At 38.1% G+C, this 27,367-nt stretch overlaps 1 protein-coding gene across 1 annotated transcript in view; it reads left to right on the top strand.

Annotated features, from left to right (window-relative positions):
- QRFPR (pyroglutamylated RFamide peptide receptor) overlaps positions 1–9,939 on the top strand; it is an 86,811-nt gene extending 76,872 nt beyond the window's left edge. Inside the window, exons 3-6 of the mRNA XM_074227366.1 lie at positions 174–235; positions 2,569–2,804; positions 6,513–6,610; positions 9,647–9,939. Coding sequence (XP_074083467.1) covers positions 174–235; positions 2,569–2,804; positions 6,513–6,610; positions 9,647–9,939 — 689 coding nt within the window. The remainder of the gene's footprint in view (positions 1–173; positions 236–2,568; positions 2,805–6,512; positions 6,611–9,646) is intronic.
- Positions 9,940–27,367: the final 17,428 nt, after the last annotated feature.

The following is a 27,367-nucleotide window of genomic DNA, read 5'->3' as shown; positions in this document are numbered from 1 at the left end:
CTATCCACTGTGCCACCTAGCCACCCCTCTTAGCATAATTATTACATAAATGATATATAGGATTTTGATAGCATTAAAATATAAATGCTTGTTTATTATTATTGTGTTAATAATAAATAATAATAATAATTATTGCTATTGTTGTGGTTGTTAATGACTTGATGGTTTTTCAGGCATTGTTTGGCTGGTTGCTGTGATCGTTGGCTCTCCAATGTGGCATGTGCAACAACTGGAGGTAATCAGTCATTTAGCCACTTTGTTTTGGAAATCCTCTCTCATCCCACTTGTTAGGAAAAGTCATATCTATTGTCTTTCTTTTGCACCACTGCTCATGCTCTTATATATTTCCTTGGGAATCTTCCAGGAAGCTCAGATGGATAGGAATCATTTTGTAAATGGAGTCATCTAGTGTTTCACCCAAACTCTGTTTTTCTATTACTTTGGTGGAAAATTATTACTTGAGAAATAGATGTTAAGGTTCCCCAACTCTGCCCCCTGAGAGTGCTTTTTCTCATTCTCTATTGCTACTCCCATCTTCTTAGTGGAAAATAGTTTCCATTATGTACCAGGATTTTTGCTCATTTATTATTGTGATGGTCTAGAAATTGTTCTCCTGAGGTGTTTACATTTCATAACCTTAAAAAAATTAGAATTGATTGGTTCCATAATCAAGCTGTTTTTCTTTTAATTTTTCCTCTAAGATCCTAAATTCTATCCTCTATAGTTTCATTATCACAGTAAAGTAGCTTCTACTTCAATTCAGCATGAGCATTTTGTGCATAGTGAGAGACCTTGTAACAATCCAAGGACTGGCTCCATTTTAAGGTCATACAGTTTGAGAATCAGAGGACCTCCAACAGAGAATGACTGTGCTGGTGTATATTTCTCATTTCTCTTGGTGAAGCCAGTCCCAGGGAGCAGAGTCATCAAGATAAAGATGACCCCTATTTCTAATCTATTAGATACCTCCTTGGTGGTTCTGAGTATTAAAGGCAAAATTTCTATCTTTTATATTCCAGATAAAGGGTAGCAGGGGTGGAGTTGCCTGTACTTGAGCCTCCATTTCCCTCCAAGGAATAGGTTTTTTTTTTTTTTTTTACTAAAGAACATTCACCTCATAATGATAGACAGCATCCTTCTTTATCCAGGCTCCCTCATTCTGTCAAATTTGACCATTAGAGGTGAATCTAAGGTCTACCTTGTAATGGCAGAAAACTACCTACTTAATGGAGTCACTTGACTGGTTTTGGAAACCATTTTACTTAGATCTGTGCTTAGCCTCGGTAGGTGGGTAAGAGGGTGGGTGAGAAGGTGGAGCTTTTATACAATCTCCCCTGCCTTTCCCACCCCCACCCCCTCCTAATCAGCTAGAAGGCAACTTGGTCCAGTTGAAGTTATGAAGTAGCTAAGGATAGCTGAGGAAGCGGGTGCCTGGAATATACTGTCAGATCTAAAGTTAGAAATTAGGGCATCAGAAATCTTCTATTGTATATATTTTTGAAAAGGTTTACCGCCAGTTTAGCTAGTTGTGTTAGGACACTTCCTCCAAAACACAGAAGTTTCTCCATTCCTGGTCCCTCTTTCCAGGGGTCCTTCACCTCTTCCTCTCCTTAGCTTGTTGTCAGTAAAGTCATAGTATAGGTCTCTCCATGGAGGACTAATGCTGTCTTTTCCACTGTGAATCCTGGAGAAGCAAAGTTAGAAGTGGGCAAAGGAAAGTCTGGGGAATGAGACTAGAGGCCTGAATATACTTTTTAACCAAATTAAACTTTTGGTTTGCCAAAGACTGCCTCAAAAAGTGTAATAAGCACATATCTATGCCTGTATTTGCAAAAGAGATTACTGAGGCCAAGGAAAAACGTAATGGAAATCCTATGCTAACCAACATGAGACATGGCCCATCCTGGGAGGTGCCTCACTTTCTTTACCCCTACAGAATCCTAACATTTCTGAGTCTTTCAATCACTGTAAACTTGAAAGAGCTAGACTATGGCTTGGGAATGCAAAAAAGCTTTTCTATATCTACTTGGGTAAGCACAAAGTCATATCATTATCCATTATCTTATCCCCTCTTTGAGCTCAGAAGCAGACCTGCTTCTAAGCTCTAAGGGATTTAAAAGTTACAAAGACAAGATGTGTCTTACTAGAAAAGAAAAATTGGGAAGCCACATGGCATGGTACAGAGAAGTGAGTTTGGAGAGAATCAGAATCAAATATGGTTTTGTCTTAAGAGCTATATATGCAAATCTTGAGCAAATCTCTCAAGTTTACTGTGCCTATTTCCTTAACTGTAAAATGAATATTTTGAATTCCATGACCTATACATTTTTCTAAACTATTATTCTGTGATCCCATGATTGATAGAGGTGAAACACTTTACTGGAAAATATCATTCTTCAGTCACTTGGAGCATTAGAATGTAAACTTATCAGCACTTTAAACGTCATTATATTGTAGAAGATAGAAGCAGTTTTATATCAAAACAAAGAAGTGGGCAATATATTCTTTAGATTCTTGGTATGATACCTTTTTCTTTTTGTTTTTTTCCCCCCTTTTTTTCTTGTATAGATTAAATATGATTTCTTATATGAAAAAGAACACATTTGTTGCCTGGAAGAATGGAGCAGTCCTGTACACCAGAAGATATATACTACATTTATCCTCATCATCCTCTTCCTGCTTCCTCTTGTGGTGATGCTTGTCCTTTACAGTAAAATTGGCTATGAGCTCTGGATTAAGAGAAGAGTGGGAGACTCTTCAGTTCTCAAAGCTATTCATGGAAATGAAATGTCAAAAATAACCAGGTTGGTGTGTGATACTTTGGTCCTACTTAAAAGGTATTCCTATAAATGTCATAATAATAAAAATGAACATTGATATTACTCCTTGCATGCATTATGTCATGAGATTCTAAATCTGGGATATAATATTAACCTTCCACTTTACAGTTGAAGAAATAGAGACTCAGAAAGCTTAAATGATTTGTCCAAAGTCATAAGCTCAGAGGCAAGATTTGAACCCAAATCTTTCTTGATTCTTTTTTTTTTTTTAGGTTTTTGCAAGGGAAATGGGGTTAAGTGGCTTGCCCAAGGCCACACAGCTAGGTAATTATTAAATATCTGAGATCGGATTTGAACCCAGGTACTACTGACTCCAGGGCCAGTACTTTATCCACTGCACCACCTAGCCACCCCAGTCTTTCTTGATTTTTAAGCATAGCCCAGTATCTGCTGTTCCAAAATGCCTCTCAGATGAATTCAATTTAATTGAATTGCTGCTAATTGAATGATTTTTTTAATTGAATATTGCTAAGGCAAATTCCAGGCTTCAACTCCAGGAATCTAGGATGGCAAGGATGGGTATTGTGTATATATCAATATAATATATCACTATGTGGTACAGTCTTTATTCTTTACCCACCCTCAGTTCTCTAAAGCTACTCCTACAGATGAAAACCGTTGGCTTCAACGTCTTTTAACAGCCCCCCCCCATCTGGCTTACACTCCCCCTCCTAGTCTTCTATATTACCTCACACTCAGTAACTACTCTCTTCTAGGTAATTCTCTGTTCAGTTCACCCAGGTTCTTTGAGGTGTGTTACCTCCACTTGACCATAGGAGGGGGTTAATCAGATTTCCTGAGGCTGCTTCTCAAACCATTCAGGTGAAAGGAAATAGGGTGGGACATATTCTTCCCAATACTGCTGATCATTTGAAGCACTCACATGTCTGTTGAAGCTGGTTCCAACACATTCCTGAAGATACACACACCCACACCCACACCCACACCCACCCACACACACACACACACACACACATGCACATGAGTGCATCGCCAATTATTTGCATAGTGGTTTTCATACATGCATGTCACCCATCTACTCACACATGCACATTTATACATATGCACATATATTTTATGTGAATATATGCATATATGTGTGTATGCTTGTCCGGTAAACATACCTATACACACATTCAGAGGTGGACTGGAGTCAGCTTCAATAAAATTTCTTGTTAAATTTTTATTGTGAGGATTCCTCAGAAAGTGATGCTACAAATCAAGGCTTAATATTTTTTGTTCTCTAGTCTTGTTTGATTGTGTAGACTTAATAAAATGATGGAAAATATTAATCATGCAAGTCAAACATCAAAGTCTTTCTTGCAAACCTTTTTTGGAATTGGGTGGTGGGCAGTTGCTAAGCATTGATTAAGTCACCCCTCTGTGCCTACATATATGTTTGTAAATATACAGACCTATGTGGAAACACTCATATCTATTTTCTATCACAGTGCAAAATTTGCTTTCAGCACTAAATTTTTGGGACCCCCTGGATATGCAGAAATATGCATGTATTTATACATATGTGTATGAGTATAGTCTTTAAAAAACATCCATTTTGTTTGGTGTACCCTATAACTAGTTAGAAGCTTCATTATTTCTTGAGGTGCACAAGTAGCAAATTCTAATAACCTATATATTAGTCTTTTCCCTTTGGATTCCTTGTGGGGCAAGTCCTCTTTTGTTGTTTAGTCATTTTTCAGTTGTGGTTAACTTTTCATGACCCCACTTGGGGTTTTCTTGGCAAAGATTTTGTAGTGGCTTGCCATCTCCTTTTTTAGCTCACATTACAGATGAGGAAATTGAGGCAGGCAGGATTAAGTGACTTGCCCAGGATCATGTACAACTAGCAATTGCAGTAGTCCAAAAGCAGAATGGGGTGCCTTAGCAAATAATGGGCTTCCCTTTGCTTCAGGTGTCCCTCTGGTTGCTGGGGATAGAATTGTAATAAAAATTCAATCTGATGATATTGGAAATTCCTTGCAGTCCTGAGAGTCTGGGTTTGTAGGATTATCTTTTTTTTAAACATGACTTTATATTACTCTTCTGTTATGTTTTTTTATTTTTTTTAGAAAAATATAAATGTGTCCCCAGGATAGTTGATAGAAGAGTGTGCAATTAATAAATTTATAATAATGATAATTATTATAAAATAACCAACTTGAACACAATTTCTCTTATCCCAGATCATGTGATCTTTACACTATGTACATTTCAAGGTTAAAAGCATAAACTACGTGTTTGCTATTATTGTTATTGTTTTGGTTGTTATTTACAAACTTCACTATCACTTATCTTGGGGACACACTCATGTTTTCCTTAAAATAAAAAGGCACTTGTTAGGTAGTACAATGATCAGAATGCCAGACTTGGATTCAGAAAAGACACTTAATAGATGTGTGACACTAAACCTGATATTTTGTTTTTATCCGACTTGATTTTCTTTTCTGTTCTATGAGGATAATAGCTCCTACTTCCCAGGCTTATTGTGAGCATCAGATAAGATAACTCAGAGCACTTTACAAACCCTAATGAACTATAGAAATGGTCATGATTGTCTTTTATTATTTTTATATTATCATTATTATTATTATTATTATACCTGGGTAGACATATTTAATTTTTTTGATGTAGCAATCAAAGTTAAGGAACTTGCCCAGAGTCACACAACTAGTAAGTGTCAAATGTCTGAGGATGGATTTGAACTTAGATTCTCCTGACTCTGGTGCTGATGCTCTAGTCATTGTGCCTCCTAGCTGCCCCAATATATTTAACTTCTTGAAACATCAGTTTGCTTATCTATAATATGAATTGGATTGGTTGGCTTTAAATGATTTGTAAAGGGATTGGATTTAGATGATTTTTAAAGTCCCTTCAGACTTTATAGCCTGCATTTACAAAGCAATTTAAAGTCTACAAAGCATATTATATTAATTATCTATTTCTTTTTTTTTCTTTTTGTAAGGCAAACGGGGTTAAGTGGCTTGCCCAAGGCCACACAGCTAGGTAATTATTAAGTGTCTGAGACCAGATTTGAACCTAGGTACTCCTGATTCCAGGACTAGTGCTTTATCCACTACGCCACCTAGCCGCCCCTATATTCATTATCTAATGTGATCCTCATAATAACATCTGAGGTAGATACTGTTCTTATTCCTATTTTATAGATGAGAAAATTTAGACTGAGAAAACTGAAATGACCTACCAAGGTCATACAAGTAGAAATTGTCTGAGTTAGGATTAGAATCCTACACTTACATATCTCGAGTCCAATATTATCTACCATGCCTTGGTGCTTCACTTGTGGAATGGGATGGTTGACCAAGAAAGACCAAAACTAGCTCTTCTGGTGATGTCTTGAGTATTTGAGAAATGGTGGGTTGAGAATTCCAGGCCCAGAGGGCATGCTAGTGGATAAACTATAAAACTATTAAAAATGACAATAATAAGTATAATGGGGCAGCTAGGTGGCGCAGTGGATAGAGCACCGGCCCTGGAGTCTGGAGTACCTGAGTTCAAATCTGACTTCAGACACTTAATAATTACCTGGCTGTGTGGCCTTGGGCAAGTCACTTAACCCCAATGCCTTACCAAAAAACCTAAAAAAATAATAAGTGTAATGATGCATAGATTCACAATCATTCTGGAACAGATTGCTTTTTTCTCTCCCAGGAAGAAGAAGCGAGCTGTCATCATGATGGTGATGGTTGTTTCCCTCTTCACTGTATGCTGGGCTCCTTTCCATGTAATTCATATGATGATGGAATACAGTAAGTCTTTGCCTCTGATAATGAGTATAGTAATGCATAAAATATAATAAATAAGAACTAAAGAAAGGATTCTGTCACTGAGAGAATAAATTACTTAATATTTAGCACTGGTCCTTTCCCCATTTTTTAAAACTACCTTTGGACCAAAGTTCTGGAATAGTAATTAGGTTACATTCAAGCAGTCAGGGATTGAATCATCATGGATACTATGGAAGATCCCAACATTCTTTAGCCTTAATAGTTGAACATACATCTCCAAAAGTCAGTTTGCCCATTCTCATTCAGAAAATGTATGCATTATGAGATCTAAGAAATGAAAAACTGTCCTAATTTAAGTCCTGGTTTGAAGCAGTAAGTTTCCAGTGTTTTGGATTTCAATCAAAGACTTCTGTGTTTTATTTACTTTTATTACCTAAGATCTTATTTTTTCACATTGTGTTTTTTCATCCTGATGTTCTCTTAATGTACCTGTGAAGATCAGAAAAGCACAGCGGAAAAAGCCCACACAATTTAGAGCCTAAAGATTTCAGATTGACCTAATTGGAACTGATCATAAGACAAACTTAGGGAAAACAAGGCTTACATGCCACCCTTTTGACCAAGGATCTCCTGTGACATAAAGGGTAGAGGTTTAATTTGAGGGATTTCTCACTTCTCTGGATTATCTTCTCTTGTAAGTCATCAGGATACCTCACCATCTACCACCACCCAGGTTATTACCCCAAATCCTTTTTTCACTCATGTGGCTCATCAAAGCTCAAAGAAAGTACTGGTTTCTTTCTAGAATAAATAAAACAGATGAGTTTCCACAGGTCTCAGAGACACCTACCTCCAAGCCACCTTAATAAGAAATCTAAGTAACCTTGATCCATGCTCTTGGTAGTCACCAGGGACTGTGTTTTCCTCAGTGTAGTTCTCCTGCTGAAGTTCTCATAGTTGCTCCTAATTCCTTTGACCAGTTACACAATGAAGCTTATAGCTTTTCCTACCATAGGTGGAAGAAGGTGGGTTAGCACTCTTCATTCCCATTTTCCATTGTGGTGTTGCCAATCAAGGTACCAGTACTTCCCCCTAGCAGATGGCATTGGCCCTGTTTTGCTATTCCCAGCTCATAGTGGTCCCAGAGAGGAGTCCATAAACCATAGGATATATTCCAAAATTGCCTTATCTTGGCTGTGATAATTTGACCTTCTGAAGACTCTTAATTTTGTGATTTACAAGACTTTTATAGATCCCTTCTCAATAGATGGAACTACTTGATCTCCCCACAGATTTTCTAATAGTAGCCCTGTCCCCAATGTTGGGTCAGGGTAGGTGGCTCATTGCTCTTTGTTTCCAATAACAGGACCAGTTGCTTTCTACACATCTTGGTGATTCCCATCAGTCTAGAGCAGGAGTTCCTCATTATTTTTGTATCATGAACCCCTTTGGCAAACTGGTAAAGCATAGGAAATCTTTCTCAGAATAATTTTTAAATTTCTAATTGAAGGAGATGATACATTTTAGTTAGAACTTAGTGAAAATAAAGATGTAAATTTTTCCTCTTCATGTTCATGGACACTGAAATCTGTCCACATTCATGGGCTTCAGATTCAGAATGCTGGCCTAGAGGCTCAGCAGAGCCTCCAGTTGAATAATGCTCTCTCATTTGGGCCTTTAAGTCCAAGAAGGCCCTTTGGGTAAACGAGGTAGAATAGTCAAGTTACCTTAGCCTGTTTTCCTTGAAATACTGAATAGAAAAATGGGAAAGAGGGAAAGGTTTACCAAGTCCTTCTTTAATATATCCTTGCCAGGAAGAGAAAAGAAAATTGCAATGTCTCATGCAGCAGAGGAGTTTTAAATTGCAAAAGTCTGTAAAAATCTTCCTACTTTTTGGTTTGATTGAAAGAATACATGATTTGGAGTCCAAAATCTTGGTTCTGAGTTCTAGCTCTATCACTTAGTAGCTGGGTGGATCTAGAAAAATCACTTCACAACAGTCTCAATTTACTGATCTATAAAAAGAGGTGCTTGGAATAGATGATCTGTGTCCCTTCTGTTTATAAATTCCAAGCTGCTGTGACTTTCAATTTCAAGGTGCTGGGATTTGGTCAGAGTGGGCTTTTCTTCCCATCCATTAGGAATTGTCTTCAAAAGTTGCTGTGCCTAAAAATGATTCATTATGTGGAAGTTTTGGGGGTAAGGGGGTGGGACAGCTTTGAAATGGATTGGGGGGGAAGCCTTCAAAGCTGTGCCAGAAGCCAAATTACCCCTAAGAATAAAGTGGGGGTGATTACCAGAGTGAAGGAGATATGTAGATAGTGGGCAGAGCAGTAGCATGGAGTCCTGAAGTCCTCTCGAAATAAAACACATCCTCATGGAACAGAGCTTAAGGAAAAATTCTAGGTTCTAGTGATGATTTTTGTTCTTCATTCTTGAAGAACATGACATCAGGGAGGTGATACCATGACAAGAACATGGATTTGATTTGAGTGAGGGGGGTGCTGTGGCTCCTCCAGAGCCATCTGGGTCCAGTGGCTAGATATGAATCAAGCCAACAGGAGATGGCCTTGGATAGGAGGTCAACAGGATTAAGTGACTTGCAGAGACAAGTGTCTGAGCCCAGATTCAAACTCTCATCCTCCTGACTCCAATGCATCATCTAATTGCCCAAGGTTCTAGTAGCTCACAGTCAAATAGAACATTAGTACTTATAAAGGGCCTTCTTCACAATAAATACTGGAAATCCTACAAAGTAAAGCTGATGTTAATAGAACTGAGTGTAAAAAATTGAACTAATAAGTACAACTAGGAGTAGATTTTATGAAAAATCAAATGTGTTTTTCCATTTTGAGGGAGACAGAGGTTTACAGACTTATGTGGGCTCCCAGAACCATTGAGTTTCAGCAAGCAATAATCAAATCTTTTCTTCTGCTACTTAGACCAAGGCACTGCCTATCACATCATTTGTGCAGGCAGGGAAATGGGCAGGAATATTTTATCACTCTCCCAACTCAATAAAGCTATGTCCTAAAACTATTGCTCTTTTTTTTCTAGGTGATTTCGAGAAGGAATATGATGATGTCACCATCAAGATGATTTTTGCTGTGGTGCAAATCATTGGCTTCTCCAATTCTATCTGCAATCCTATCATTTATGCTTTCATGAATGAAAACTTTAAAAAGAATTACCTCTCTGCGATCTGCTTTTGCATTGTCAAAGGGTCCCTTTCTCCAGCCAAAAGGCGAGGCAGGCTAAATCATCATCATCATCATCATCGGAAGGGTGCAGTGGAGGAAATGAGGCAGGAAGCCTTCAGCGATGGCAACATCGAAGTCAAAGTGTGCTAGCAACTAGAACTATGGTCCAAAGGCATCTACCATGTTTAGTTCTGGCCTTTCGGAGAGCTCTCTATTTGGAGAACTCTGTCTTTAGAAATGGACATTAATTGCTGTTTATGTTTGGCATTTTTGAGCATTATAAGACTCTTTTAGAATGATTTTCATTTGTGGAAAGAAAGGTCAAAGATTTTTTGTGAGCTTTGAATGGTAGAGTGTTTATTGGGTCTATGGTTATTTTGTACATTTATTGAAGCATGGGCTGTATTGGAGTTGATCTGAAAGTGCTACTGTCTCTAGAAGTTGCTAGGGAAACTAAGTATATGATGCAAGCAAAGCAGGCATTCTCATTTCTTTTGGATTTCAAAAATATGGAACATTTCTTGAAAGGATTGGTACTTAATTGACTGAAAAATATTATAGTGTTATTAGTGTAGAAATGTATTAGGAGTCGCTATTCATTGCAAGGGCATGACAGTGGATAGAGTGCTAGGTCTTGAAATCAGGAAGATTAAGCTTCACGTGTTCAAATCTGACTTTGGACCTTTACTAGCTATATGACCTTGAACAAGTCATTGAACCCTCTTCGCCTCAGTTTTCTCATCTATCAAATGAGTTGGAGAAGGAAATGACAAACCACTCCAGCATCTTTTTCAAGAAAACCCCAAAACTTCAATACAACTAAAAAACAATTGAATGATGATAACAAATTTATTATACATCTGTTGACATAAAGTCTTGCAAAGAAAACTACAAAGTAAATTTTAGTAAAGTCATCTTTGTGTCCAAACCAATTGCTTCATGTCTACTCCAATCAATCTAACTGTGCTAACACACTTGACAACGAAGGGAGGAAGAATATTGAGAAATGAAATAATCTATTCTTGCTCCACATATACTTTTCTATGTTGAGATCATATGTGTGTGCCTAATTCTGTGTAGAGAGCTCTAGAACATACCTCAGGGTCCCTGTTTTCATGGGTATGTACTGGGGAATGAAGCATTGTCCCACAAAGAACTCCAGGTGATCTGCTCCAGGAGAGTATTTCTATCCCCATACTAGGTGAGTTTGACCCCACACAGTCCCAGTTGCACTTTGGTGTACCCCATCCACTATTATCATTCTCCAAATTGAATGAAATCCCTCTATGATGGTTGTGATGGGGCCCAGCTTTCCTGTCCCCTCCTCTAACTTGCCCGGGAAGGGAGGACTCTGTTCCCTATTCGAGGTTTAATATCCTGGCTGTGTATAGGAATCGAGTGTCAAGGGAAGGGGAAAGAAAGGATCCTCAGAAGGTTCAAGGATAAGAAGAGTACTTTTTCTGGGTGTAGCTGGAAGAATCATTGATTCACAGACAAATTCTATGTGGCCTGTTCTATGGACTAAACATAATAGTCCTCCCTAAAAATTTTAACTAAACCAAGACCAATTTTTATTGATTTCTATTAACTTTATTGAGGAATGTGTTGTCTGTTGAACAAATTTCTATATTTTAGTATATCACAGTCAGATTTGTGTGTTTACATATATGTATTTATATATATATATATATATATATTCACATTTGCACATTTATACATCATCAATATTTCTCTGTTATCTATCTATATACCTTTCTATCTATCCATCCATCTATCATCTAGTTTTGGTCCTAGACTGCTTTTTTTTCCAAGCCAATCACAAAACTTAGGGGAAAAATCTTGCCTTTCCTTGGACATCACCCAGAAGTAGGATTCTATGTTGTAAACTTCCAAGGGTCAAGATGAAAAATTGTTAAAAATAAAATGGGACAAACTAGCATTAAGACTGATTTCCTTTAAGGCAGGTAAATGTTCTGAAATTTTACTGAATTCTAAGCATTCTCATCTCAGATAAGACAGTGGTTTCTTCCCATCCTGAGGAGAACTGAATCTCTTCTGAAAGGTGTGACAAGCAGACTTGTAGCCTGCTAACAGTAGCAGGTGTGGTGGAGATGGAAGTGGGAGAGTGGGAGAGAAGTTCCCTGCTGATACGGTGACAGATGAGAATCTAAGTGTTGCAAACTTGGCTTCAGTGATCACAGCTTCAGCTCAATACCAATCACACTCAGTGGGGTGGCTTGTCCTGATTGAAGTTGCTGGCTGTTCACACCTCTTGGGACCAACAAAAAGGAAGGTTGAATTTCTTTCTCCAGTAGCCTGTTAGGAAGGGGCAGACACCTTTGACATAATTTTCTATTCTTTAAGTTTTTTTAAATTCATGAATTCTTTAATAAAAGACCATGATAGATCATACTTTCTTTTTGATTCATATATAAGATACATCCTTTGGTATCTATGTAGCATATCAAGTCAGTTTGAAAATTGGTTTCCAGTAGCACAACTATCTAGTGATAGAAGGTGTCTAGTCTTGTCTCTGAGAAGGAATCATTTGGCAGAGGAGAGAGAGAGAATTTTACCCAATTCAGGTAACCATATGAATTTGGAGAGATCCAGTTGCAATGGCTGCCAGAACACTAATGGCTGATGATAGTGAAAGAACCTGAAAACAGATGTGGAAAGAAAATCACCAAGAAGTTTTAGGGGTTGTCCCAGAGGAACCTAGTATCAGACAGATCAGAGAGCCTACCACAAAGCTATGCCTGGAGGGGGGGGAGGGAGAAACTTCAGGAAATCTCACTGAAGGGATAAAAAGACTCTTAGTAAGGAGGAGATATGCTTTGCATCTCTATGCTCACTACTATTTTGCAGTATGTTTGAGTATGCACCATAGTGACTTTGTGTTTTAGAGAAGAATGCACATCTTATTTTTTTTTGGGGGGGGATAACTGTTCTTGCTAAATCTGTTTAGTGAACACTTTTTTTGAAAATCTAATTAAAGCTGAATGATAATCAATGGAGACAACATTAATAGGGAATCAACAACAGTATCAGTAACTGCAATGACCCTTGGGATTGTACCCAGAAGGAATGAGGATTTGGTAGTCAGCCATTCTCCAGTGATTCAATCTGCTGCTATGAATAGAAATTGAGGAAGTAGATTCAGAAGATATAGTCTGGGTGACTTTTATTCATTTTTAATGTGTGGATGTTTCATTTTGTTTGACTCTCCTTGTGAGCTTAATCTAATCTGTTTGTCTTTCAAATCTTCCAATCCTTCTTCTCCCAAGCTGGATTCATTTCATTTATTCCTTAATTTTAACAAGTTTAAAATTAATTATTTCAGTGGGTGAATGTTCTCTTATTTACTTAAGTTATAAGTCTCTACCATTTCCAAAGACTCTTTGAATTCATAATTTCTAGTCCATCCCTGTTTCCTTTTGTTTTGAAGCCTGCATTAATCAGTTGGACTCTCCTTAGACAGTTAGCTTGTCTACATCCTTGCCTTCTCCATGAGTTTGATATTGAATTTGATTTAATTCTCAATGTATGTAGATTCCTGGTGATCTGGGTTATGCTTTTTGTTTTTGATTTTTAGAAATTTCTGTTGGTTTACCACCTTCATTTCCTGAGGGAACCCTCTTTCCCTCTCCCACAATGATTTCTTAGATGAAGAATTACAAAGTGGGCAAGAAGAAAGAGATAGTTCATCACAAGTTTCCAACTTATTCATTCTGTCCAAAAGTGTTTATAATGTTCCATATCTAGGTAATATTCCTTTTAATCACTTATTACCTTTGAGAAGTGACTGGGAACCTCAGAGTGGAAGAAAATCATAAATTCACAGTCTCAGGTGGTATTTGAACCCATTTTATCCTTACTTTTCTAAGTTGCCTCTATGGAATTTTTTGTAGTTGTCTTTTTGGTCAGTACTTAGTAAGTTTATTCTATTCTTGCTTCCCAGCAAAAATAGTGAGCTACAAAGGAGGAGAGAATAACTGAAAAACTGGAAAGGAGGAGAGAATGTATCCCTGAAATAAAGTATTGATTTTAGAGTGTGGTCAACCATGATAATTTGTTATGCTGACTCAAGGTCTTTCTCTTCTGTATAAATATATATATATATATGTATATATATATATATATATACACATATATATATTTATATATAGATCAGTGAAAGTCCCATTCCATTCTTTTCTGCCACAAGTCACAGAGACTAAAAACACAGAAGTAAAAGATTAGAACATAAGTCAGAGAATGGCTAGCTAATTAGATGGATGGATGAATGGATTGATTCATGTGCGTTCTGATTTTTTAGGAACCTCTTCCATAATCCATCCAGAGACTGAATTACATGCTCTTAAGTTCATAGATTTAGAAGTGGTAAAGATGTCAGAGACCATTGTGTGACACCCTACATTTTCCAAAGGATAAAATGGAGGTCTAAGAATTGAAGGGATTTTTTTCCTGAACCAAAGTATGGGCTCAGGATGTCAGTTCTTCCAATTTCCCATGACAAATCAGATGTCTAAACTGAGAGGGAATGGATAAGTGAATTAAAGGATGATTGGTTGACTCCTCTCATCACTTACTCTGACCCTTGGAAGGAAATGCCTTGGAAGCTCTCCTATTTCTATTTTTTCCATTCTTCGATTTGGTTAGAGATCATAAACCTGAGGATCTGCCTCTGGCCTAGGATCTATTCTGAAAAGCAGAGCTTCATAGTTGGATTCTTCATTGAGTCCTTGACCTGCCTCAGGGAGAAGAGAGCACTGAATTCTTCTTGCTTCTTCTATGTTTCTGACCTTTCTCTTAGGAAGAGAGCAGGAGTTAAAAGCTCTCCTTTGACCCTGTTTTTGGCCTTCTTGGATTATTGAGGGAGTTAAAGCTTGACAACTAGACTTCTCCTTTTTTCTTTGTTCTCTTGCTCTTTCTATCCTCTCTAATTTTGCTCTGAGAAAGAATACTGAGGCTAAAGGTTCTGTTACCTTTCTTCTTTGTTCTGGGTGTTTCTGAGGGGGAACAGCTGAATGTCCATGCCCCTCTTTGAGTTTTTGACTGTCCCTATGAAGGGAGTGGAAGCCTGGAGGTTCTCCTGACCCTTTTCCTCTGTGGCTTTGCCCTGGAGAAGTGATTGACCTTGAGTTCTGGCTTCTAGTCCTCCTCACTCTTTTCTTTTGTGGTCTCAGGAGTCTTTTACTATCACTTAAGCCCCCAAACCCTAGTTTATCTGTTCTGACCCTATCAGGACAAAAAGTATTCCTCTTGAGTAATTTTGGGGTTCTGAGGATATAGAACAAGTTGGGGGGATGCTCATCCATGAGTGCAGAGTAGAGAGGCTGGGGTGGGTAGAAGCACTTTGGAACAGACTGATCATGATCTATCAAGGAGTAAGGATCTTGCTTTCCCGAGGTCACCCAGAGAGTCAGTAGAAAACCAAGATTCTGACACTCAGGGCTTTTCTTTCCTTTGGAACTATACAGTAGTGATATTCCAAAAGACTTTTCATTTGCTATAATCAGTTATGTAGTATAGTTTTAAGTAGTCTCCAACTGTAGACAATGTACTTTCTTCCTAATATGGAAGGGTCAAAGGCATTTAACTTAGATTGCTGCTTTGAGTCTGATAGTCCCTCCGCTATGAATGCCCTTCCAGAATCGAAATGGAAGGGTGTAGAATTATCAACAACTGAGCTAAGAAAAGGACTCCCTGGATTAAATAGTAATGATTACTGCAGGCATGAACTGAGCTTCAGTAATCTATTAAAGGCTAAAAATAACATAATGACTATAAGAAATAATAAAAAGTGAATAATGGGCCCTAATCCCCTAACTGGAAACTCAGTTTCTACTAAATGAATAAAATAGAGTATATAATCACTCTGTAGACTATAGAATGATTGTGTAGTGTCCAATTCAGATTCTACAAATCACAATGTCAAGTGGGAGACCCCAAACTGTGTCAGGTTCTCTTCAATATTGTATCTTTATCTACCTACTGGATATTGCACATGGACTGTCACATAGCCAATACCTCCCTTCTTCCCATCTTCCTTAGCCCATCATACAGTCTGCTTGCTCCCAAGAACTATCCTGGGCTCACCCCAAAAATTCAGTCTATTGTCAAGCCCTGTCTTCTACCTTGCCAAGACCTTTAGCAAATACTCGCTTCTCAAATGAGATATTATTTGTAACATGTTTAGCATAGAGCCTGATCCATTGTAGGAACTTAATTAATGCTTGTTCCCTTTTCGATCTTCTTAGACCTTATGTTTCTCCACCTAATTTCTCTACTGACCTCCAGTTTGTGCATTTCCAACTCCAACTGCTCAGTGGTTAAATTGGATGCCCCGTAGACATCCATCTTAAATGTTATATATCCAAAACTCATCCCTTTCCTTCTCCCTAAATCTTTCTGTCTTCATTATTACCATCAAAGACATCCCCATCATCCTATTCCTTTTTCACCCCACCCCCGTATTCAATCTGTCACCAATGATTGTTGATTTTAGCTTCAAAACATCTCTCATCTCTACCCCCTTTCTCTGACCCAGCCACCACCCTGATTCAGGGCCTCATCCCATTATTCTTATGCTATTATAATAGCCAACTTGTTGTACTCTCTGCCTCAACCCTCCTTCTTCCCCCATTTATCCTCCAATCAGCTGTTAGTGATCTTCCTAAAGTGCAGGCTTAGCCATTGTCACCCCACACTCGTTCAACTCCGTTGACTCCCTCTCAACTTTAGGATCAAATACAAAGCCTTTGATTTAGCAATCAAAGCTATTCAGAACCCCCTTCCAGTTTTCTTGTACTCTTTAAGATAGAGAAATTTGTCTCTTCACTGGTCCATGATCAAAACATTCCATCTCTTGAATCGCAGTATTCTCTCTGACTATACATGATATCTGGAGCTGTTTCCCTCCTCATCTTCGATTTTTGAATTACTTCCAGTCCCAGATAAAATCCCACCTTCTATAGGAAACTTTTCCCAAATCCCCTTAATTCTAGCTAGAAATGACCTCTAATTTATCTTCTAAGTGTTTTGTATCTAGGTTGTTTGTACATAGTTGCTTGTATATTGTTACTCCTACTATGCTGTAAGTTCCTTGAGGGCAGAGTCTGATTTTCTTTTATTTTTCTTTGTATTTCCAATGTACTTGGCAAGCATTAGGTGCTTAATCAATGTTTATTTGCTAACTTCACATATGTTACAATTCATTGATACAGTTTTCTTACTGTTCCTTACATATAATATTTCATTTTCTGACCTTGTATGTTTTCTCTAACAGTTCCCTGTCCTAAGAATGACTCTCCAATCTCACCTAGCTTCCTTTAAGACTTAGCTCAAATCTTATCTTTTGGATGAGACCTTTCCTCCCCTTTCCACCTCTTCCCCACTGCTAGTGCCTTCCTTCAGACTCCCTTCATTTTGCATTGTATATATCTTGGATGCACATGGTTATTTGCATGTTATTACTTCCATTAGAATATGAAATCCTTGAGACCAAGAGATGTATTTTGCCTTTCTCTGTATTCCCAGTGCTTGCTACAGTCTCTAGCATGTGATACTTGCTTAATAAATTTTTTGTTGATTGACTGCTGTTACCTGTGTACTATTCTGTTTTTTATGAAGCTTTGTGCTGAGGTTTAATTACTTTAATCCGGTTAAGGTCTAGGATAATGCCTTTCTCAGGTATATTTGCATTTTATTAGAAGCTCTTGAAAACTGAAAATTCTTTTGAGAATTGTAGGGACAGACCTCTCATGATAGAGCATTATAGGCATCAGGACAAGTTATGGTAGTGGGGAAATATTTATGATTATGGAGTTTTTCCTTAGACCCACATATAAGACTTATACACTTAAATTCTTCATCTCATGCATATGGGTCATCCTTAAAAACATCTAATGAGAAGCCCATATTCAGAATGTCAACGCTTTATTTCTAGTTCATTATGTCTTCTTATTAATTTTGTAGAATTTTCTGGTGCAATAGGGAGATATAGCTTCCTGGATAAGAGGGGCAAGTCTCTCTGTAATCTGCCCTCATTGAGATTATTGAATTCACTTTGGGGAAATCATAGCTTGGGGAGAACATTGATCAACCAGAGGAAGACAGAGTAGTGAAAGGTCTTGAGTCACTTAAGGAACAGGTGAAGGACATGGGTTGGGGTGGTAGTCTGGAGAAGAGAAAACCAAAGGGAAAGTGGCTGGAGCTGTCTGATGGAGGGTGGAGGGAATCGATACCACTTCATAATTTTGAAGTCTATCTTGAGAAAGAGAGATTTAGAAGTGTTCTGCTTGACTTCAGAAGCCAGAAATCAGAACAATTGGTGGAAGTTGTCAAGAAGAAGATTTAAAAAAAAGGCGGGGCACAACTAGGTGGCGCAGTGGATAAAGCACCAGCCCTGGAGTCAGGAGTATCTGAGTTCAAATCTGGTCTCAGACACTTAATAATTACCTAGCCATGTGGCCTTGGGCAAGCTACTTAATCCCATTTGCCTTGCAAAAACCTAAAAACCTAAAAAAAACCTAAGAAGAGGATTTAGACCCAAAGACAGGAAACACTTCTTAACAAGCAAAGCTCTCCCAAAGTAGATAGGGAGCCTTAAGAAGTGGTGGGTGCTTCATCCTTGGAAATCTTCAGAGACTGGACAATTCCTTGCCAAGTATTTTGTAGTGGGGATTCCTTTCATGCATGGGTTAACTGAACTTGAAGATTTCTGAACCTGCAAACTCAAATTGTGATTGACTTAATGAAAAATAATTTATTTAGTGCTTGCTATGTGTAAAATGCTATACTAAGAATAATGGGAATATGAATAGAAAAGAAAAGACAGTTTCTGTTCTCAAAGACTTCACATTCTAATGGGAGGAGCAACAATATACATGATGGTTGATGGAAGGGTCCCATCATCCTTGACATGTAGCCACAAAGTTGAGCATTCTTCAATTCTATTGACACTTATAAAGCTTTATCTATTTCTGGTGTTGACCAATTCCAAAGATTTTGTTGGCAAGAATTTTCTTTGCTGGATCTTCACTAGCTGTGGTTGCTTAGAAGGATGAATATTAATTCCTGCAGAAGAAATTGTCAGATTACTCCTCCACAAGGGTTGATTCCTATGGCTATTGGGGTTAGGTTGGAGGTAGGATTGGGTATCCTATAGGTATTACTATTCCCTATTCATTTGGGATCAGTCAGGGGCTGTCTTCATTTAGGTCAGGGGTGGGAAACATCTGGCCTTCAGATCAAATATGGCCCTCAAAATCAAGGTGGAGCCAAGATGGCAGCATGAAGGCAGCAATTCCAGAGAACTCTGACCCCCCAACCCCCCCAAAACAAAGGATGGCTCTAGCCAAAATTTAGAGGGGCAGAACCCACAAAAAGACTGAGTGATACATTTTCCCAGTCCAAGATAACTTAGAAGTTCTGTGGGAAAGGTGTGTTTCACCAGGACCAGGGACCAGAAAAAAAAAGCCATGGTCCAGCCTAGCCTAGCCCAGCCCAGTGCAGCCCAGCCCAGTACAGCCCACAGATCACCAGCAACAGCTTGAAGGGGCAGGGAGAGAATTCTGTTGTACCTGGGTGAGTGTGGAATGAGGAGCACAGCCACAGAATCTTCAGCGAGAACTGTGAGAAAGTAGCCTGCACCCCCAGAGAGATGGTAAGGGAAGTCTGCAGGGATTTCTCTGCTCTCCCTGGGGTAGGACTCTGCTGTTTGCTTACACTCACATATTGCAGTTTGGGCCTCCATTCTAAATAACCAAACTGAAACTCTCCTTATAGCCCCAGGGCAGAAGGCAGTGCTGTGGTCATCTACATAACAAAGCACAGGCTAGAGAGCATAAGACCTTGGAGGAATAAAGGTCCCAGTGGGGTGTCCCCCCCAAAAAATCAACCCCCAAAGCCTTGGAAGTGCTGTAAATTAGTCTTGAGCTGAGGAAATGAGTAAACAACAGAAAAAGAAGAATCTGACCATAGAGAATTTACTTTAGTCCCATGGAAGATCAAAACACATACTCAGATGATGACAAAATCGAAGCTTCTCTATCCAAAACCAAGAGAGATAGAAAATGGGCTCAGACTATGGATGAGCTCAAAAAAGACTTTGAAAAGCAATTAAGGGAGGTGGAAGAAAAATTGGGAGGAGAAATGAGAGTGATACAGAAAAATCATGAAAACCAAATCAAATGCTTGGTAAAAAGATATACAAAAAAAACTGAAGAAAATAACATGTAAAAGCCAGTTTAGGTCTAATGGGAAAAAAAAAGCAAAACTAAAGGCAAATGAGGAGAAGAATGCCTTAAAAAGCAGAATTGGCTAGCTGGAAAAGGAGATAAAAAAGCTCTCTGAAGAAAATACCTCCTTCAAATGCAAAATGGAACTAAAGGAAGCTGATGACTTTGCAAGAAATCAGGAAGAAATAAAACTCTTCCAAAAAAGTCAAAAATTAGAAGAAAATGTGAAATATCTCATTGGAAAAAGAACCAACCTTGAAAACAGATCCAGAAGAAATAATCTAAAAATTATTAGGCTATCTGAAAGCCACAACCAGGAGAAGAGCCTAGGCTTCATTTTTCAAGAAATAATACAGCAAAATTGCCCCGAGATCCTGGAAGCTGAGGGTAAAATAGAAATCGAGAGAATTCACCAGTTACCCCCTGAAAGCAATCCCAAAAGAAAACTTCCAGGAATATTATAGCCAAAGTCCAAAATTCCTGAATCAAAGAGAAAATTCTAAAAGTTGTCAGAAACAATCAATTCAACTACTGAGGTTCCATAGTTAGGATTACACAGGATCTGGCAGCATCTACATTAAGGGCTTATAGGGATTGGAATATGATATTTTGGAAGGCAGAATATCTTGGTTTACAACTGAGAATCAACTACCCAGCAAAACTAACCATCTTCTTTCAGGGGAAAAGATGGACTTTCAGTGAAACAGGAGACTTTCAAACTTTCCTACTGAGATGACCAGAGCAGGACTGAAAGTTTGATCTCCAAGTACAACACTCTGGTGAACTATGGAGGGGGTGGAAGAGAGGGACTAACTATGAGGAACTTGATGATGTTGAACTGTTTGTATTCCTGCATGGGAAGAAGATATTGATAACTCACATGAACTTGCTCATTTATAAGAGTGGTTAGAAGGAGCATACGTGGACAGGACATAGGAAGGAGTGGAATATAATGGTATGATGTGGAAAAGGGATGGAGTCATTGGGTGATGGGGGAGAGTACTGGGAGGAAGGAAAAGGAGATGAAGAAGAAGCTGAAAGATTTCACATAAGAGTCAAGAAAAAGCTTTTTCAATGGAATGGAGGGAGGGAAGGCAAGGGGGAATGAGTGAGCCTTCATTCTCATCAGAAATGTCTCATGGAGAAAATGACATGCACTTAATAGGGTAAGAAAATCTGTCTTGCCCTGGAGAAGGATAGGAGAAAAGGGACAGGATGGGGGGGGATGGGGAGGGAAGGGGGAATGGGGGGAGGGAAGGGGGGAATAGGTGATAGAAGAGAGGGAAGATCAAGGGAGAGGGTACTCACTTTTGGACAGGGCCAGGATGAAAGGAGAGAGAGAGAGAGAATTGAATAAATGAGAGTGGGGAGAAATAGAGTGGAGGTACAGCTAATAATAGCAACTGAGGGAAAGACATTGAAGCAACTTTTCTGGTGGGCTTATGATAAAGAAAGTAACCCACTATAGAGACAGAGCCATTGAAATCTGAACACAGACTGAAGTACATTTTTTTTCTCTCTCTATTCTTGAGATTTCTCATCTTCTTGGGGCGGAGGGGGGTTTATGTTTATTCTTATGTTTATTCTATAACATTCAATTTACATGCATGTATGTATGGCATGGAAGCAATGTAGAGACTGTCAGACAGCCTTTGGGGGGAAGAAGTAAGGGAGGAGGGGGGAAAATTGTAGAATTCAGAGCCTTGCAAAAAACGATGGGTACATATTACTACTGTGTATAATTGGAAAACAAATAAAATGTTAAAAGAAAAAACAAATAAAAAACTGAAATGAATAAAAAAGGAAAAAAGTCAAGACAACCAGACAGAACTCCAAAATTCAAAAAATCTACAAGCTTTTTGGGGTGAATTAAGTGTTTAACCTAGTATGACCTGCTAATGATGTTATTAATATTCAAATGACCTTTAGTAGAAAAAGGGGTCCCTACCTGGTGTAGATCTTGGTTGTGATGGTATTGGTTAAGGGGCTAAGAAAGATCTGTCTTGCCTGGTAATGCTATCGCCCTTGTAGGGTTCCTTTCTGTTTTAGGGAGACTGACTTGCCTATAAATGCATGGTAATTAATTGGATGAGCAGTCCCTTATTCACCAGGAGTGCCCACTTAATGATGACTCTAGGGTTGGTCTAGAAACAGAAGTAGTGATCTGGGGTGTGGCAGGGCTATTGGGTTTACTTGTTCTAGTTGGTCAAGTGTTAGTGTTGGTGGTGGTGCAGATGGTGGGTCCTTTATCCATAGGGGATACACTCCTTAATAGTGGTGATGAGGGCAGGTTAGAAGCAGGATTGCTACACTGAAGGGAGGGAAGGAGTCACAGTTTTTTAATAAGACTTCTGGGTACAGGGTCTGGGCTGTTTTCATGATATGGTGATAGCGATTTGACTCTCTTAGTTCACTCTGAGCTCCTGACTGCTCCAACAAGGCAACATTTCCTTGAATCAGGGACATGATTAAGATTTGAGCTATATTTTTAGCCTTATTACTGATGGGTGATGCCAGACCCATCAGTTGATCGAAAATGACTTTTAAGTAGATTTGGTCTATTTTTAAGGCTTAAGTCTATAATTTCAGTTGCAGGTCAGAAAAGGAACTAAGATTGAAAGCCCTTTCTAAAGTACATTTTCATCCAGAAGTATTTTGCTAATTAAGAATTAGTCATTCAGTAGTACTGGTAATGAGGTGCCAGAAACAAGTGCTATGTTGTCCTAATGATCAGACCTCAGAAACAGTAAGCAGGCAGAAACAGATAAAATGGGATCCCAAAGGATTTTGATCCATCTGAATAATGTACTGAATTTAATAAGGTGAAATCTAATAGTGATAAATTTAAGGTCTGCATTTTGATTTTTCAAAAGAACAAAAAATCATGCAAATATCTGGATAAATGTGTCAAATGATGAGATAGCCATTCATGAGATATGGTATTTTTATAGACTGAGAAGTTCAATAAGGTCAGGATTATTCAGTTGATTGATCTCTACTTCCTCTAAGAGGAAGATTAATTCCTCTGCTTAGCATATAAACCTTTCCCATTCTATCTATAGCTTAGAGCTATATTTTCAGGCTCACTATATCTTACTCCCCCCATATCCCTTTCATTATTTCTATACTAGCTGACCCATTGTTCATTCCTGTACTCCTGTGTGTCCCCTTCCTACCCTGGCTCAGAAGGCCCACTAGCAAGGGGCTTCAAATCTCATTGGTGTCAGTGACTAGGCAAAGAGCATTAAAGAAAGTTTATAATGAAGTTATGTTAAACAAAAAGTGAAGATTCATATAGATGCTTCTGGCACTGATAAGTACCTAGACCTTCTCTAGATTATCACAGAGATGACATCTGAGTGAGGGCAAGTTCAATCTTCACAGAATGGGGAAGCCATAGTTCTGGGGAGGCAAGAATTCTTCTGTCTGAGTCTCTTTTCTCTGAGTACATTTTAATATGCTCATGAGGATGCCAGAGATGCCATTATCAGCACACAACCTGTTATGCATGAAACAAGGACATCTTTTTGCATGAAACAAGGACATCTTTTTATGCTCTAGCTGGCAAAAGTTAGTAGAGATTAGTGTCCTCAAATTGTAATGGGTTTTGCATCTTGAGCTTCAATATAACCCGGACACTTTCCCTTTCTGAAATTTCATCTGTATCATATGATCTTCCCCATCCCTTAAGCTGTATATAATAATAATAATAATAATAAAAATAAAAAATAATAATGATAATGGTTGTCCTTCATTCTGGAAGACCATAACATTAGGGAGGTGATGCCATGGCAAGCATATGAATTGGATTTGGGTGGGGGGATGGGGGGCTGTGCTAAGTCTCCAGTCTCATTCTCTCCTCCAGAGAGAGTCCAGTGGCCAGATAGAAATCAGGACAACTGGAAATGGCTCTGGATGTGAGGCAATTAGAGTTAAGTGACTTAGCCAAGGTCACACAGCTAGTAAATGGTCATGAAATATTACATTCCATACCTCAGTTAGCATAATTGTTTACCATCCTATGATTCTAATCCTTTTTAGCAATGTATAACTTAGCCTTATTAAGAATTAATTTAATTAACTCTTTAACTATTAAGAGTTAATTTTATTAACTCTTAAATTTAATTAACAAATACTAATTAAGAGTTAACAAAATTCTAAGCAATATCTTAGCAGACATACTAGAGCTACTACTGTGGCTATAAGGGTTAGGTTCCTGAGAGTACAAATTTCCCAAAAGCTTGTTTTCCAGTTTCAGGGAGCTCTCACACTTCATTCTGGATTTTGTGAAAGATATTGCTGGCATCTTCAGCAATCACCCTTCCTTTCTGGAGTTCCTCTGTGCCATCAGGATTGATGATAAACCCTTTCGGTACCAGTCCAAATTTAACTAAACTTGATATGAATTTGATCTGATCCAGCCAATCAAGATAGAAAAGACACTTTTGAAACTGGTTGATATCTTCAAGTTATTTCAGAGGCTACTTCCCCTGTGTGGGGAGCCCTGTCCAGTTCAATCCTGCAGCTTCCAATATGACAACCAGTAGAATAAAAAAAGGCATGGCTATTCGATAGCAGTTTAACTTCATTGTATTTTATTCACTTTACAACATGATTCTGAGGATATAGAAACTCCTACCATTTCTACTTCTCAGAGAATATCATTCAAAATTATTCAAGTTTGAGTTCCCTCTTCCTCAAGCTAGATGTCATTCATGCAGAGGGGTTACTAGAACCACCCCCTTGAAACAAGGAAATTAATAGATTTCATTTGCTAGATGTAGTTTTAAGTCCCCCTTAAAACCTGTAGATAACAGCAAATTCAAAGTGGTAGAAATAGAAGTTGCAGGCTATTTTTCACCCTACACTTCTCTATCCCTGTGAACTCAGGAATGTGCGAGTTTAATAATTTAGATTTCTTATCAACTATTTGCTTAGCTGAATGTGGTACACACCTGTAATATCTACTCCTGTTGGCATTTGAAGCTTATGGATTGATTGATTAGTTCTAGGAGTTCTGAGTTGCAGCATGGCTAAGACCATTTGATGATCCACACTAAGTCTGAACAAATATGATGAACCTCCAAGAGCAAGGAGCCATCAAGCTGCCAATGGAGGGGCAAGACAAACTAACCAAGGGAAGGAAAGGAAGCAGATTCAAACTTCTGTATTGATCAGGATTGGGATCAGAGTTAGGAATGGCTAATATACTTCCAGCCTGGATAGTTTAGGAAGACCCAGACTCTGTCTCTTTCTTTCTGCCTCTCTCATCTCTCTTTCTCTCATCTCCTTCTGTCGTTCTACTTCTGTCTCTCTGTCCCTCTGATCTTTCTTTGTCTCTATGTCTTTGTCTCTTTTTATTTTTCTCATCTCTATTTCTGTCATTCTCCTTACTTTCTTTTTCTTTTTTTTGCTTCTGTTTCTATGTTTTTTGTCTCCCTCTGTCTTTATCTTTATTTCTCTTCCCATCTCTCAACACACACATCTGAGACATGTATATATCATATGTAAATATATTATAAATATGAAGAATAAATCTATCTCTGCATATGAATATGTATATCTAATTCACATTTACATGTATATTTGCTTATATTTTATAGAGACTTGTATCTCCATAAAATATATGTATATAAATATATAAGCCATGTATAAATGCATAAATACTGAGCCATCAAAATCTATATCTATAGTGATACCTAGATTTCATTATAAAGCTTTAAATATAACTATAGATATAGATATCTATATAGCTATTGATCCGGATTCATATTTGAGTGACTCTTGCTCCTTTTACCCTTTCTGTGAAAAGAGAAAAAACTCTGCTTGTAAGTTGTTACCTTCATTATCCTCTTTTGGGCTTGGACTTGAAAGAAATCAATTGACCTATCTCAGGAATAATGGTACAAAACTCACTTAACTTTTTTAATTCCAAGTAACTGGAAGATCCTTTTGGAAACATCCCAAATTATCAGAATTATCTATATTTCAAAAATGGTATCATGATCTGGCCCATGATATGATTATGATTCTATGAGAGATTTTACCTTTTTTTGAAACCTATACCCTTTAGCCAGTCAATCTGGTTAAGTCTCAGTATCTTCAGAATCATGGTGTAAAATGCATAAAATACAATACTTATGTTTAGAAATGAAACCTATTATTATGTTTAAATGAAAAAAAATAATTTCTTCCCAGATCTTTTGAAATCTATTCATATACTCCTTGCAGAATTGTGTATATGAAGTTAAAACCCTGTGGGCTAAAGGACGAAATTTCCCATTAGATGGATAAAAAAATAATAAAGAAACTGAGTCAAGATGATCTTGCCATTCCCTCTTCTCTTGACATTACTGGCAATCTATGCCTAGATATAACATTTGGAAATGCTTATGGACAACTGGGGTACCTTATCTGGAATGGTGGGCTAGTGATACAGCTGCATAAATATGTTTACCCACATTAACACTCTTATTGATGTTTGGTTGCTGAAGTTGTATCTGATTCTTCATCACCCTATTTGAGGTTTTCTTGATAAAGCTATTGGAGTGGATTGCTATTTCCTTCTCAGCTCATTTTATACATGAGGAAACTGAGGCAAACAGGGTTAATTGCTTTGTTCAGGGTCACATAGCTAGTAAGAGTCAGGCCAGATTTGATCTCAGGAAGAGAAGTCTTTCCGTTTCTAGATATGACTGCCTAGATTAACATTAAGATCAATTCAAATATACTTTGAATTTTTACCTCATTTCACAAGAGCCACTTTTTACAACATGAAGTCAAATACATTTGTTCCTCAAATTAATATTAAGCATAGTGATCATACAGTTGTAGCATAACACATGCTAGTTATTAGAAAAAAACCACAACACAACACAACTTCTGTGTATACTGGTAGGAGCAACACTTTCTTCACATAGGCTAGAATAGCTTTTCTCTGAAAGGCAATCCACACACCAATCCAGTAGATCTGAGACAAGCAAGGATTTGAAGATCTGGTAAACACTGGATCAGAAGGACTTCATGGTTGATATGATGGAAGGATAATATGCTGTGATAAGAAGCATTAATAATATTCTATTAATGTGATGTTTTTCTAGCCATGTTTCTTACTACACTTAGGGGCATGTTGAGTGCCAGCCAAAGGATGGTTGATATGCCAGCCAATGGATGATATAAGTCCAGTGATATAAATTATAACCTAATGGTGAAAATGATTTTTGCCTCTGCAAATCACATAGTCTTTGCCACTGCCTTAGTATCTGCCATCTCCTAGTTCCTGAAGAAGACATGACGGGTTATACGATGACTAGTCTTGAGTGAAATATTCTGGA

The sequence above is a fragment of the Macrotis lagotis genome, chromosome 3 (genome assembly GCF_037893015.1).
Source record: "Macrotis lagotis isolate mMagLag1 chromosome 3, bilby.v1.9.chrom.fasta, whole genome shotgun sequence".
NCBI lineage: Eukaryota > Metazoa > Chordata > Mammalia > Peramelemorphia > Peramelidae > Macrotis > Macrotis lagotis.
Note: the sequence above shows the minus strand (reverse complement) of the source record. Positions and strands in the feature narration are given on the sequence as shown.